Source organism: Larus michahellis, chromosome 9, assembly GCF_964199755.1.
Source record: "Larus michahellis chromosome 9, bLarMic1.1, whole genome shotgun sequence".
Taxonomy (NCBI): Eukaryota; Metazoa; Chordata; class Aves; order Charadriiformes; family Laridae; genus Larus; species Larus michahellis.
Window position 1 is genome coordinate 22,431,105 of NC_133904.1, and position 14,762 is coordinate 22,445,866.

Genomic DNA, 14,762 nt, shown 5'->3' on the forward strand with positions numbered 1-14,762 from the left:
AAACTGGCACTGCAAAGTCGATGTGAACTCATGTTCCAGCTGCCCCTGGGGTCAGGTCGCTCTGCAGATGCCGTGCTGGCTGGGCTGAGCTCCGCCTGGTCTCTGGGACGATTGGGTGGATGTTTGCTCCCTTGCCCAGCCCTGATCTGTCATCAGAATCTATTGTCCATATACAAGAAGCTGGACGGAGGGGTCAAAGCATTTTTGATTCATGTTGTTCATGAGAGGTTTGTACTTGTGGTCCTTAACTTTGACCTGTGGGAATAGTGTGCAGGAGAGATGGATCAGTTTGGGCTCCTCTGCTGGTCCACATCTGGCTGTGTATTCGGCACAGCTTACTGCCAGGGCTTGAGAAATCTGCCCAGTTAGGTTTCCCACGTGAATGCCAGTGACTTCATGCGGCGCTTCTCACTTAGAGTATGTACTTCATAATTGTCAGTGGAACTACCCAAAACTCAGGCATGAACTTAATCGCTGCTCCGTCAAAAGCTTTGCCTGAACTTGAAAGGCTTTTGTTAGCACAGTTATATCATCTCCCCCGTATTACGGATCTTTTGTCTTACGAAGATAAGACACAGCTTCTATTCATGGCTTATTTCACTGTGCAGATTCGCTTTCTCCTGTGAGCAGTGCTGCCTCTACTCTTCCATTTTAATACCCCTGCTGCCTTGGAGAAGGAGGAGGAAGATGACGTTGCACCTTGGACCATGTGACAGCAACAGTGAGGGGCAGATCTCAGTCTGGAGCAAGCCAGCGGGGAGACTGTGGGGATTTGCTTTGCCCTCGAAGCTGGCAAAACAAGCAGCTCGTGCTGCAGCTTTAGGGAGGGTTTTGGAGTTCAGAAGTTGGACCCATTTGCACCCCATCATGTTCAGGGTCTCCCCGTAGTGCGTGTTGTGAAGGGGATGAATTGGGGGATTAATTAGCTTGTTTACCTGGCCTGACATCTCAGGCTACTGTTTTGTTAATCCCAGTTTTTTAACTGAGGAATTTCATTACCAAAATTATCTTCTGTCTAGTCCTCAGCCTTATGAACCAGACTGTAATCGGCTGGATGATGGCTCCACGTGCATGGAGGGTATTGGCAGTGTCCTCCTCTGCCTTGAAACGAGCTCGGAAGAGCACTGTTTGCCCAGTATCGTTAACCTACGTTGGTGGGAGAGCACAGGTGTTGCGAGAAGGTCTGTGGGTCATCGCTCCCTGGATGGACTCACCCCCCTGCACACTGGGCACCAAAACTGCCTTGAAATGGTGCACCTCCAAGATTGTGATGGAGGTCGTGGGATGTGTCAGGGATGGCATTCCCATGCCTCCCTCCTTGGGTTTTTTGCTGTTTAAAGCATCTAACTTTCTCACGTATTCAGCTGGAGCTTCCCTTAGTCTGGCTCCATGTCCTGAAACTGAGCATCATGGTAGGAGCTCACTCCCTGTCGGGAGGAGGGGGGAGGAGGTGTCAGTGGGCGACCTACAGCTGGAGCTGCCGAGGTGACTCATTGCTGGTAGCTATTACGGAGCAGTTAATTTAAGTGTACTTAGTCTGCCTTCCCTTAATGTCCTTGCATGTTCTCCCCTCCGCTGGGCTCCCCACACAGCATCAGCCTGGAGCCCTGGTCTGTGTCAGGAGGAAGCAGTTTATCCTGCCCCCTGCTTTCCCCCGATGTGGCCTTCCAGCCACATCCAAAGCTCTTCCAGCGCTTTGAAGCCACTTTCTGATGTCTGAGCATTCGTCATGCAACTGCAAAAACTAATTTCTACCTTTTGTTTCCAGCCCGGACATAACAGCTTTTATTGAAAGATCTAAAGAAATAGTTTCAAACCACCCTGTGTTGCAAGGGTTAATGCTGGAGCTCAGCTTACACATCTGCCTGCGTAAAATGCCTCCTCTACATTTAACCTCACATTTAACCGCCTGCATGGTGTTAGACAGCATTGCTGGTTACTGTAACAGGTTGAAGCTTTCCATAAATTGTTTTGGCTTCCCGATGAACATTAAAGCAATCTGCTCAGTGCTGACCTGGACCAGGAGCGCCCGATCCGAAACTCGGAAGCCAGAACTACACCGAGCAATAGAGCAGGATGGTATCAAAAGAAGTCAAAGGCAGAAAATATGAAGCTGTTACAAAAGAAAATAAATAAATGGGGCTTTTCCCCTGATAAATATTTCAGGATTTAAAGATGACTCTTTGTCTTCTTTCATGTTCACGTCTTTAATTTCACTGAGTCTTCCAGTGCTGTTGCTGCATGCAAAGAGTATCTGTATGCAAGGGAGGACATGGCGTGTTTTTAGTGGGTTCATGTAGATATGCCCAAACTCCCACCTGCTCTGAAGTATGTCACTCCCCATCCTGGTCATTCTCAATAGCTGGTCTGTTCTAAGCATCAATATCTGTTACGGGAATTGGGAGGCAAATGTGTAATAGAGCTGGGCAGAGCTGACGCTACAAACGGGCACTGATAACTTCCAGTACAGGTTGCTGCTCAATGTTGGAGCTACAGAGTCACTCGGTGAAAGCGTGGCTCGTGCTGTAGCGGTGCTAGCAATGGTGAGCAAAGGAGGTCAGCGTTCCTCCATACTAATTCATGGGAAGCTTTGTGCAGTGGAGGCTGCCCTCCTCAAAGTGCACGGTGGAACTAGAGGAGGTCAGAAAGGTAGTGGAGATGTTGGGCTGATGGTACAGATCAGGTACGAGGACTGCCTGAGCTCCTTCCCCAGTGACGTCTCTTCCAGAAGGGTTTGCGGTCAGTTTTGAGCAACCTGGAGAAGGTGAACAGGGAGCGATTGCTCAAATAACCTAGCAGAGGAACTGGAGGACATTGAATGATACGATAACTGGCAGCTTCAGAACACACAGAGAGATGCTCCTTGACACGTGTAGCTGTGCAGCTCTGCCATGCTTCACCAGGGAGGCCGAGGGCTTGGTTCAAACACCAGACAGGTTCCTGGAGGAAAAATTCACCTCCAGCTGTAGCATGCACAGGTGCAAGCTCTGGCTCACAGTCATCCATCCACAATGTGCTGGCGGCTGGCTGCGTGCTTGCCTGGCTGTGCTCATCCCAGGCTCCTGCCCTTCCTGCTTGCCAGGAAGCAAGCAGTAGTATAGAGCAGACTCTGCTCTGCGTTTTGGGGTCCCAAGAAGGAGGTTTGTTCTTTTAGTGTATTTCTTAACATCGTCGGTACCATATTGCAACTGAGAGTTATTGGCCTTACTAGATTACGAGGATTGCTTTTGTGCCACTGCCATGCAGAAGGCATTGTATACATGCTGCCTGCCTGTTCACAGAGGAAGGAATAAAAGCTGGGTGTTGGTACAAAGGTTATTTCCACATGCCTCCTTGCAGTAGTCGTTTTGATACGCAGCACGATTAAGCTAGTGAAGCTCCCTGTAGATCACAGGGTAAAACTGCTCAGTGTCCAGCAGATCCAAGGTATTTATGAAAGAAATGGTGTTCTGATACTTCATTTTTTTGTTCCCCTGACTTTTTTGGCACAACATGGATAATAAAACCTAATGTGTCTGGGATACCTCCTCAGACACTCGCATGGAACATGAAATGCTACTGTAAAACATGGAAGACAGTGTTTGCCTGTCCTGGTGAACTGCTGCAGCTTATTATTTTGAGGTTTACACTGTGTTAAAGACAAGAATTTGGGCAGGGAATTGAGAAAAGACAGCTCTTCGCCATCAGTGATGCTCTTCTGCCTTGTCTCTCTACCTGCAAGTGTTGAATGTGGAACTAAAAAATTTTTCTTTTTCCTTCACAGGTAAAAATCTCTACACCAATGAATATGTAGCGATTAAACTGGTAAGTAGAAGCTTCGGGTGTTCTTAAATGACTTGTACTTAATCTGAAAAACTCAGATGAAGAGCAGCTTTCTCACTTTGGGCTTAATGCTGCTCTCACCCCCAGCTAGAATAACTTATTTAAACTAAGATAAATTATTGAGAACGCTAAAAATGGGGAAAGAATCCATCCTTCCACCTGCTGAACGTTTTTGGTGCCTAAGTGGTCCGTAGCTGTCTTATACTGGTGAGAGCCTCGTTTCTCTTTGCAAGCCAGGTCCCAGTGAGCGGCACTGATTGCGGATTTGCCACCTCTTCCCACTCCCTGGGTTGAGCCTTTCTGTGCAGGACTATCGATTCTGAACACCCTTCCTTCTCTCTGGGTGGGCGGTTGGCAGAGGGTTTGGTTAGGAGTGTGGCACTGTGCAGCCTGCTCCTCCATGGTTTTGGAGTCGAGAGGTGGGAAAGGGGGTAATTCAATGGTTAAAACTTCCCTTGGGAATAGCACAGCCAGCCAGTGGTCCAGGTAAAAAGGCTGCTTCTGAAGACTGCTTCAGGGCATTGAGACAGTGTGGTCGGTGGTGGTTTGAAGTCGGAGTCTAGGGGATGGGGAAACTCTCTAACTTATAGCTCTTTTTGATTTATAAAGTCATAGCCCAGTAGTTTGTGTTTATGCCTTAACTTTTCCTGTCTGTGAACTAAGACTTTCATTAGTCTCTTGGGGTTTTCAAATTTGGTGTCTCCAGCTGCTGTGCTCTTTTCTCATCCGTACGCTCTTTAATCACAGATCCAAACCCTAGAATCTGAAGTTAAAGTTGTAATGCTAACTCAATGTTAGCAGCAAACCCGCCTGTTTGCCCAAACGATGTTGTCTGGCAAAATGAGAGGAGTATTTCAGATTATAGAAGATCAAGATGGACTTGGTGCGTTAATTCTGGTCACGTTCAAGTGCCACAGATTTTATATCTCTAGTATTCTCCTTATATGAGGCATCATAGATGAAAAATAATTAGGGCTTTGCAGGAGGGACTTGTTTTCAAGCCTGTTGGCAAACATCAGAAGATATTCCCTAAAATAAATAAATGCCTGCAGTGGAGTTCAGGATGTCCTTGATATGGATCCACATCAGGAAGGAGGACTGGGGCTTGCTGTGTAACTCACTTTTTAGGCAGATCTGACAATATAAAATGCGCTGTGTACGCAGACGAGATGTTTTATTGAATTGACAACACTTCTAATTTGCTTTAAAAGATAAACCCACAAAGTTATAGCGTTGGAAGGCGTAAGGAATTCATAATACAGGAAAAACACAGCTGTATTAGTCCAAGGGATGCTTGTTTCTCTCAAAACAGTGCCTGCAGAGACACCTCCCAGTAACCTGAAACCTCTCAATAGCTGTATGGCAGAGCTGAATGGCATTACCTTTATTGCTACCTTAATCTTACCTATTTTTCCCAGTAGTATTCTTTCTTTCTTTCCCCCCACTCCTGAAATATCTGAGTGTTAAAGCACTCACTTTGCAGCACACTCCAGTTTTATTTGCGCTGTTGCAATTCAGGCTTAAAAATCTCTGTTCCGTCACATTTGAAGGACTGGGATTGCCATGCGGTGGCCATCCAGGTATTCGCCTACCTGCTCCAGTTTTGGGAAGATTAACGAGGGAACAGTAAAAGAGATGGGGGTTTTTTGGTCTCCTCATGTCAGATCACATACCCCAGGAGTAAGAATTGCTCAGCCTCCTCAGCAGCAAATACGCTTCTCTTATACATGTACTTAACTGTAATTTTCTTTATCCTTCAAATAATTTGCGAACTAGTGATACAGTAGCCGCATTCAATGAACTCGAAGGCAACGTTTTCTTTTATCTGCGTCATTGGACCAAGTCAGAACTCTGCTCCAAGTCCTCCTAGCTGTGTGAGATCATCTTCAGCAACTGCAGCCCTGCTGTCTCAGCTATTCATGCCTCCTCTCATGATGTTCAAGCTGGAAAATTAAGAGAATTGTGTGATGGATGCCGAAGAGCTGATCAGAAAGCGCTGTGAAATTCAGCGCTAACGTCTCATGGTTTCTCTTTGGGGACGAGGATTGTGCTGCATCAGAAAATTGCTGGCGGGGAAAAATACTGCCTGTCTCCTCGTCCCGCTCTTCAGCTGAGCGTTATTTGGTTAAGGGCATCTAGTTCATGGAGGAGTTTGCCTTCCGAAATGCCATAGCTGTGTTTACTGGTTTAATCTTCTGGGGGTTTTTAATGCGGAGTGGCACATAGCAGGAATTTCTCCCCTGCGTGAAAGCAGCCCGTGTCACGCACAGATGTAGCCTGAGCGCAGGAGCCACACTCTGCCCTCTCCTGCGGGATCATGATGCCCGTTGGTTCGAGCTGTGGATTTTGTACGTTAGGCAGTAGCAATTCAGTTATTTTCGCTACAAATGCAACATCTGCCAGCATCCTTAAGCCCTTGCCCTACAGGACAACCATCTGTTCTGGTATGATCTTCTCGGAAGCTGCCACGACTCTGGCAAGTGTCCAGAGCTCAGGCTCCAGCAGCTCCTGATGCAGATGTGGCTTGGACTTACCTCCTCTGATTTTGTCACGGGCAGCCTCACGTCCCAGTATGTTTATCCTTCTAACTTTATCCAAATATTTTAACTGGATACATAAACCCTTCGCTGAACAGGCTGAGTTCCTGTTGCCCTGAATCCCTTTGCTGCGCAGGTGTCTATAGACTCTCCCTCAAGCCATCAGCAACAATTATCTTAATTTAAATGCAACTGATGTAACAAACTTGTTTTTGTGTTGCTTTCTACTTGCCTTCAGTACGGATTCAGCTTTGCCTTCAGAATATTTTTCACCATAGTTTTCTCAGTAGTTGGTCATATTTGACTTCTGAAGCTTTTCAGTATCAGAAAGTTGAGGAGCACTCGGGAGTATTTTTGCCCCTTGCTGGCAAAAGCGGGGTATACTTGAGCTGGTGGTGACCAGCTTGGCTGGAAGTTGAATCGCCTGAATTCCTGTACAAAAATCGTTCTTCTGACTTAAAAAGAAGTCTTTAACATGGAGTTCATGCCAAACGTGGACGTTAGTCTTACCCTACAAACTGAGAGGTGGAACAAGACAAGTGGATCAGCGAAAGCCTTCGTGTCCTCCCGTGCAGGCCGAAGAGTTACTTCACCAGATCGGAGCCAGCTCAAACTCCTGGCAGCTGTGTTCAACCTCCTTTGGATGCTTTTGCTGTAACTCACAGGAGCTGATGGGAAACACAAAGCGATGATTTTTTTTTTTTTTTTTTTTGTGTGTTACTCTTAGGGGGCTCCTTTGTGGCAAACTTCTAAATGCTGAGTTAACTTCCAAATAGAGGATTATTTAGCAGGTTTTTGAAACTCAGACTAGTTTTGGTACCATGCTATGAATTTTACATAGTTTTGAGCATGGAGTGTCTCTTTTCTCAAGAGCAGGGAAATAAGCAACATCCAAACAAAAACTGAGGCCGGTATTAACTTCCCTTTCAAAGCTGTCCGGGCAGTTGGTGCATCCACATTGGTGCCTACCCCAAGTGCGCGATTTTATTGAAAATGTAATTACTTGTCTCTTAATCCTCTCCACATTAACTTTATATTTTTAGAAGCTTTGTAATCTTGCATGTTAATCCTTTATGGATCATAGGCGTTAAGTTTTGTGCGTAAAGCGCAGATGAGTAACAGTTGAGAAATGTAACATTTTGGGTGCATTGCAGACTTAGCCTTTTTTTTTTTATTCTGTGTATAAAAATAGAATATTCTTGAGTGCTTTGAGATGTTTGACTGACACCTGCTACTGAGGAGGGAGACTTCTTCCTGGGTTTCTACTAGATAGCGGCTGCACTGTAGCGCTCGCTGCGAGCAAGATTGTAGCTTTATACAACTGCGGTCTGACTTAAAACACAGATACGTGACTCAACATTTTTCAAAAATATAGACTAGCAAAAATACTGTGGGCAACCACAGTCCACAAAGTGAACTTGGGACTTCATCTTTTGCAGCGTTGGCTTTCCTCCTGCCAATGTCCAGGGTCGTTCTTCAAGGACCCAGGAGCTTTGTTGACCGATTCTTGAATTTCACTGCCATGAATGCACTGTGGGTTTAAACGCGGCAGTTATTTCTCCTCCAGAGTGCATGTCGCAAGTCTTACTGCTTTTTGTTCTTTGCTTATTTAAATGACGTCTAATGATGAAGTCGGTTGCTAGACTTTCAGTCCTAGGGTATTTTATCTTAAAACTTGAAGCATTACATACAGTCACAAAACTTCAAGTATGGAATATAACTTTTTTCAGGCAGACTGATTTTAACCAACTTTTTTTTTGCTGTTTTAGGAACCAATAAAATCACGTGCACCGCAGCTTCATTTAGAATACAGGTTTTATAAACAACTTGGAAGCGCGGGTAAGTAACATACCCTAAGCTTAGAGAAAGTTTGCGATTTCTTTATTAAATGAAACGTTACCATCGTATTTGTTGTGTAACTCTGACTTGAACTTACTGATCTGGACAAACTTTCTTGGTCCCACGTGAGTTTTTGGAAGGGATTTGTTCAGAATAACATCATAATGATACAAGATAATTATTTGGAGCTAGAAACTCTCGTTAGTAAACTGGCTATTGCCTAAGTGAGGATTGACTGATACGGGAAATACCCGTGTAAATGTGTTTGTAAAACATAGGAACCATCAATGGATGGAAAGTCATTTGTGTATAGAATGACAGACTTCAAAAAGGCGACGTAAAGTTTTAAAACCTAGGAAATTGTGTAAAAAAACCATAGAGCTTTCCTAATAAAAGCCTGAAATACCGTTTTTGTTGATATTTACTAAATCATAAGAGTGTGCGAAAGCCTGTGGGCTCAGTATCCTCTTTGGGACTGTATTCTGCAGCAAATATGAGAAGAATATAACAGGATAAGCAAAAGGTGGGTTTGGTTTTTGTTTTTTTTTTCTGGCAAGCTCTCTGATTTCCCTAATATAAGGCTTGAGCTTGTGTCTAATAGTGTTTGGATTTTTCTTCCCTGAATTCGTGGCTGCTTTTTAAACCTATATAGACTTTTAGCATGTGCTGTTTCCCATGCCAAGGATTTCCCCAGCCTTGAGTTCCCACCGCACGAGGAAGTCTCTCTGAAGCAAAACCTTCTCTGCTCCTTCTGTGCCTTGATCATATATTGACCTTGGGCTTTGGCAAGTTTCCTACATTACTGTAATTATCTTTTTTCCACACTTTCTTCTGTTTTTATTTTTCCTGTTTCCCCTGGATGGACATAGCTTCCACTGGCAGAGGATGCCTTCTCATATTACCAAAATACTAAGTTGAACAGAATGAAATATATATTTAGTCTGAGCACATAATACGCAGTGTCTTGCATTTTTCCTGTCTGCTTCCAACTAATTTTTCTAAGCGGTTTCCTTAATTTTGCATAGCACATCCTCTGGAGATTGAGTGCTATTGCACTCTGCATTTTGTGGCTTCTTTGCTTCTTATAGGATGCAAAATCTGGGATGTGGGAACCGAGTAAGTTGTCACTATTGGAAACACTAAAATAAGGAATTCTCTGCTGAAATAAAGTGCTCTTTTCTGTGTATTTTGTATTCCAGTGGTAGCATCTGGTACTGCGCACAAAGCTCTTGATAGGCTGATGTTGTCACTTCACTCCAATTACCCGTGCTTTTGAGACCTGGGGCATTTCTGCTGAAGCCCGTGTAGTACATAAATCAAACGCCGGCTCACAGAATAATTGATACACTTAATTCCACTCTTCGCTCCCTACTTGAGTTCTGTTGATGCTTGCCATCTCTGTGATACCCCGGCGCATGTGTCACACGACACACGAATGAATCCCAATCTGCTTTTTTTTTTTTTTTACACCTCTCGGCTTTCTACCGCTCTTTAAAGATGTTACTGAGGAATTTTAAAACCCAACAAATGTTGGGAGTTTGGCTTTATTTGGTTAGCTTAAGGCTTTTTTCATGGGTTTTCTCCTGTTCCTAATGAATCTAAACTTTTCATCCTACAACACTTGCCCACGCAGGGCATTTCTGCCCTGTCTGATGCCATGCATGCTAATGGAAGTATTTCTGAGCATGCTGCCGTCAGACACGAAGATCTTGCCTTCAAGATCTCTCCTTCCCTTCGTTGTGGGGGAAGTGGCGCTGACTTTCATCTCAAGCCTTTTTGCCAGTATTTGTCAAGAGACTGTTGAGAAGCCTCGTGAGCAACACGACTTTTATTTCTCTCTCTGTGTGGTCCCACGGGCACAGCAAACCCAGCTCTGATAATCTGTTGAATGCCATTAGAAGCTCTTGTGCTAGAGTTTTGCTAAAACAACTGGAAATAGGCCAGAAGCTCGGGTGGAGGATGTAAGCCACATCTCTGGTCTCTCCATGAAACTTGGAAGCTGAACAAAATAAATTTTGGTGGAGTCAGACTGCCACCTTAACTTGGTGTCTGCAAGCCACGCGGAGAATTAGGGGAAGACTGTCTGTCTGTACAAACAGATTGGTGCTAAATATGTGCCTGCTTTGGGGAAATAGATGGGTCTGTTCTCAGTGATGTTGTTAATGCCAGGCTCCCCTTAATGGTCCTTGCTTAAAAACTTCGGCTGCTCAAACTCACAGCCTTGAACTTCCAGCAAGCACGACTGGTTACTTGAAATTGTCGTGGACTCGCCAAATGAAGACTGAAAGTGTCCAAACCCATGGTGTGCATGACTCAGAGGAGAGCAACAGTAGTGTTACATGTGACATACTGTTCAATAAATTAGCCAATTAATCTTGCCAAATAACGCGGCCAACTGCGAACCTCCCACCGTTAGCCTAAAAAGTAAGACTAGTAAAAGCATTGCCGTAACGCCGCAGTAGCAGCGTGGTCCTCTTGTTAGTGCAACTGCTGCGTTCAACTGCATGTACAACCAGATGGTCTCACTGAGCAGCATCTCTGAGACGTCAGAATTATCATCACCTGCAGCATTTGGAGAAAAATGGTTTTTTCCTAATGAGAAGAAATTTGATGGTGATTTCCTTTTTCCTGGATATTCAGAATAAATATTTTTAAAGTATATTACTCTTGGATACTAATCATAGGAAAACTCAGGTTGGAAGGGACCAACCTCCTTGGCCATGGATCAAGTAGGAATCTTCTTGCAGGATGGCTTTGTGCGTGTCGAAAAGATATTTCATCTGTGGTATGTGGCTGCATGCGTCCACATGACGTTGGGACTAGCCTGGAGGGAAGTGTTTTGTGGCAGTTGGTCTTCCAAGAGAGTGGTCTTGGAAAACTTGGTCACGACTTGCTTGCAACGTACCAGATCGAGAAGCGCAACCTCCAAACTCAGGAGCATAAAGGTTTTGTGCCTCAAAACCCCTGCAGAAACCCAACTGGTTGGTGAGGAGGTATGAAGTGCTGGATCGTACTGGTAGGACAAGTGCTGCTTTTGGAGAGAAGTTTGCAACTAGCTCTGTAATGCTGACTCTGGTCCTGCAGTATATTGCACACAATACTTTCGCGGGGGCTTTTGCCCCAAAATTTTAGAACGATTCTACGGTTCAGTGCCTGAAGGATGTATGTTGGTCTTGGTTACCTGCTTCACTTGTTGCCATCATCAAAAGCTAGTGAAATTAGTCTCTTTTCTTTTTAAAGCTATTCGGTCTAGAAATAGCCCAATAATTCAAGGCTCTATCAGAAGTTAATTCCTGGGATGAGCTTCCATGTGAGATGTTTCTGCGTTAACGGAGGAAGCAGCACAGTTGTGTGAGAGCTGCCTCTTCCTTTCTCAGCTCTGCTGTGGCTCCCTGTGCCATGTGCTCCATCAGCATCAATGGTTAAAGACAAGGCACTGAAGTTGCATCTGGTGCTTCCATCAGCACCAGCTTCTTCATCTGCCACGTGACTCGGCTGAAGATCACTAGTCAGCTTGGATGAGCTGAGAAGACTGGATTTCTTGTGTCTCATACATCTTAAGACGTATTTCACACTAGATAAGATATACTGGAGCAAAAGTTTGATATAGGGATCTAAACCGTATGAACGTAGCTCTTTTTGGTACTTCTCAGTAGCTCAATACCAGTCAATATATCAAATGGATTCAGAAGTAGCTAACTGAGATAGTCCTGGGTCGAAAGAACGGACCAACAGCTGTCTCTCATGCACTTCTGCAGGAATTGCTGCTGTCTCTGATGTTTCAATGCCTCCCTGTAGTTGAGAAACGAATAGCTCTCCTGTAATTTCCTACCTTGCCCCTCTAAATGGGAGGGTTTTCTCCATTTAGAATGGAGGGGTTTCCTTATAGAAATGGATTTTCCTGTTTCTTCCTTGAACTTTTCTACCCCCTCAAAAGAAGAGGCAAGGGCCTGCTGCACAGTGACCATCTGCTGGTTTCTTCTCACTGTGGAATTAAATATTTAATAACCTAAAATAGTGTATGACTGCTTTGCCTTAATGCAGCCAGCGAAGCAAAAAAAAAAAAAAAAAAAAAAAAAAAAGGCAGGCACAGAGTCAAAGACCTGATGGTCGGTCCACAGGGTGTCTCAGGAAAGGACAAGAATTCGTTTAGGTTTTAGGTAGTCTGGGATACGATCCATTTGCTGACCAGGATAATTGGAGTAGTTTTAACAATCTCTTTGCAAACTAGTTGTGTTACTCTGTCTTCAGTCCTGTAAGGTGCTGGTGTCATACTGAACTGTTTCATGGTTGCGTTTTGTCATGAAGTCCATGGAAGCATGCATGGACATCCTGACACAGAAGATTCACCCTGGCCTGAGCTATCCCCAGGATCTTACTTTTCTGGTAGTGTCACCATCTGTGTATGTCGGTCCTAAATTTTTTCTTGCTGGATAGTGGCTATCTGCATATGAACATGAGCAGCACAGCTTTCCACAAGAAGTCCAAGTGGGATTTGGGTATTCCCCAAAATTAGGCTCTTGCTCTATGACCCTCTTTGAGGACTGGCTGTTCCAGGTGTTCCCCTCCTCCTCAAGACTGGTTCCTCGGCTCCTGGGCTTCCCCTTACTCCGAGGCCTCGTACAGCTGCTTAAATCTGCTGCTTCCATCCCTCGGGGACAGGAGGAGCTCCCCCATCCAACTTGACTGGATGTTTTACATCTCCTAGGGCTGCCAAGTTCAGGTCTTCAGCGTGTTTCCAGTGTTGGATCAGTCACTTGAGCATGTCATTTGTCCCCTGTACTTGAAGTTTGTGGAGTAAAGGCTTGGCTTCTTATAATTCATAAAAAATCTTGAATAATCAGGCCCTACATCTTGCAGGATGGTGGGTGGAGGAGCTCCATCCCCACCACTGGCTGTCTGAATGTCTGGTTCCCCATAATATAGGGGTAGGGAAACTGGTGTTGGCAGAGCAAAACTGAGATACTCTCACCACGGTCAAAGTGACCCAGCTCCTAACTCCTGGGATGGTTGTGTTTCCTGGGTAGCGTACAAGGAGCAGCCAGCAGCATCCCAGGTCTCTCCTACTTGGTTTGGGATGAATAAAGCAGTTCATGCAGCTGCAGGAGCCCTGTCAGGCCCGTTGGGCCACCTTCAGCAGCTGGGTCCTGCTGGTGGCCCACTAAGGTCCTAGTGATTGCGTTGGCTTTGTCTGGTGGACTCTTCTTGCATATTGACCTGCTTTGAGGAACTTCAGCAGGAATGTTCTTTTTGTTTTAAGACTGATTCCGCATTCTCACCTTTCCTTCAAGTTAAACTGTCCTGCAGGCTTCACGGGGGAAACCTCTCTTCCAAAGGTTTTATTGGGAACTCGTCTTTTATCAGCAAGCAGTGCCTGTATTTCCCAGTCCCTGCTTCTCGCTCTTCAGCAGCCCTTGGCCTGAGCTCTCTTTCCCGTGTGTAATGTGGACATACAGGTGTATGTGGCCATGCTTTTATCTCCACCCATCCCATCATTTGGATTTTTGGCTGCAATCTGCCACAGCTCCTACACGTCCTTTTGCATCTGTGGTATCTCTAGCCAGCTGGTTTGAGTTGCCTGTGGAGATACTGGCCTCTCCTCTCGACTGACCGCTCTGGTGGGGCTGCAGGGTGGATCCTACTGCTCTCAGCTCTAGTAGAAAACACTTTAAATGTGGTTTATATTTGCAAAGCCTTTTAAACTTAAGACACTGTTGTGTTTCCTGCTCTAGAAACCTTTGTATCCTTACTCAGTGCCATCAGCACGTCTCTCATCTGCCGGGTGTTTAACGTCGCTTTCCAAAGGGAAGCTGAAGACGCTGTTCAGGAACATTTCTGGAAAGCTGTTGCATCCCAGGGAAGAGAAGTGCGACAAAGCCGTCTGCAGGCTAGGGCACTGGGCTGCCCTGTCCCCTGGATGCGGCAGCAGAGCCCATGGAGGTGCTCCATGTCACTTGATGTGCTGCAGGAGGATGGTAGCACCTGCCTGTCCCACCATAAAGCCTCTCCTCCATCCAGCTGCTGTCATATCTAGTGGAGCTCACATATCCGTGAAAGACATGGAAGCCGACCGCTGGGACTTCAGACGAGCTTTGTCTGAAAGCTTTCTTTTTCTCCCAAGCTATGCTGGTTGGAGGGGGGGAAAAATACTGACCTCTTTCTGTGAGCCTTGCTTTGCTGAGAAGTGAAGGCAAACATGTCTGCTGCACTGTGGATACTTGCAAGGCTTTAACTAATTACTTTTTTTCCCCAAAGTATCCCTGAACTCTAAGCCTTTTCTGGAGGACAGGGAAGCCCGCTGCTGCGTGACCCTTACTGTATCGCTCTGAGCCCAGTTCCTCTCTCTCAGGGCCTGACCACGGCGGAAGAACATCTCCACGCAATCAGGAAACTGCTCTTCGGTCTCCTGCTTCCACGCAAATAAATAATTCACCATGGTCCTGGGAAGTATTGACTTTCCAGCAGTGACCCATAGGTGTACAGGAATGATTTATTTTTATTTTTTCGTTACTACATTTCAAAGCATCTCTGGCATCCCTCCCCTGTGGTTGTTAATGCCATATG

General features: G+C 45.4%; 1 protein-coding gene across 6 annotated transcripts in view; it reads left to right on the forward strand.

The window, feature by feature from the left end:
- The window catches only part of CSNK1G1 (casein kinase 1 gamma 1), a 110,466-nt gene that overhangs the window by 49,781 nt on the left and 45,923 nt on the right, over positions 1–14,762 (forward strand). For all 6 annotated transcript variants that reach the window (XM_074599640.1, XM_074599643.1, XM_074599641.1 and 3 more), the window contains 2 exons: positions 3,764–3,804; positions 8,129–8,198. In XM_074599640.1, coding sequence (XP_074455741.1) covers positions 3,764–3,804; positions 8,129–8,198 — 111 coding nt within the window. The remainder of the gene's footprint in view (positions 1–3,763; positions 3,805–8,128; positions 8,199–14,762) is intronic.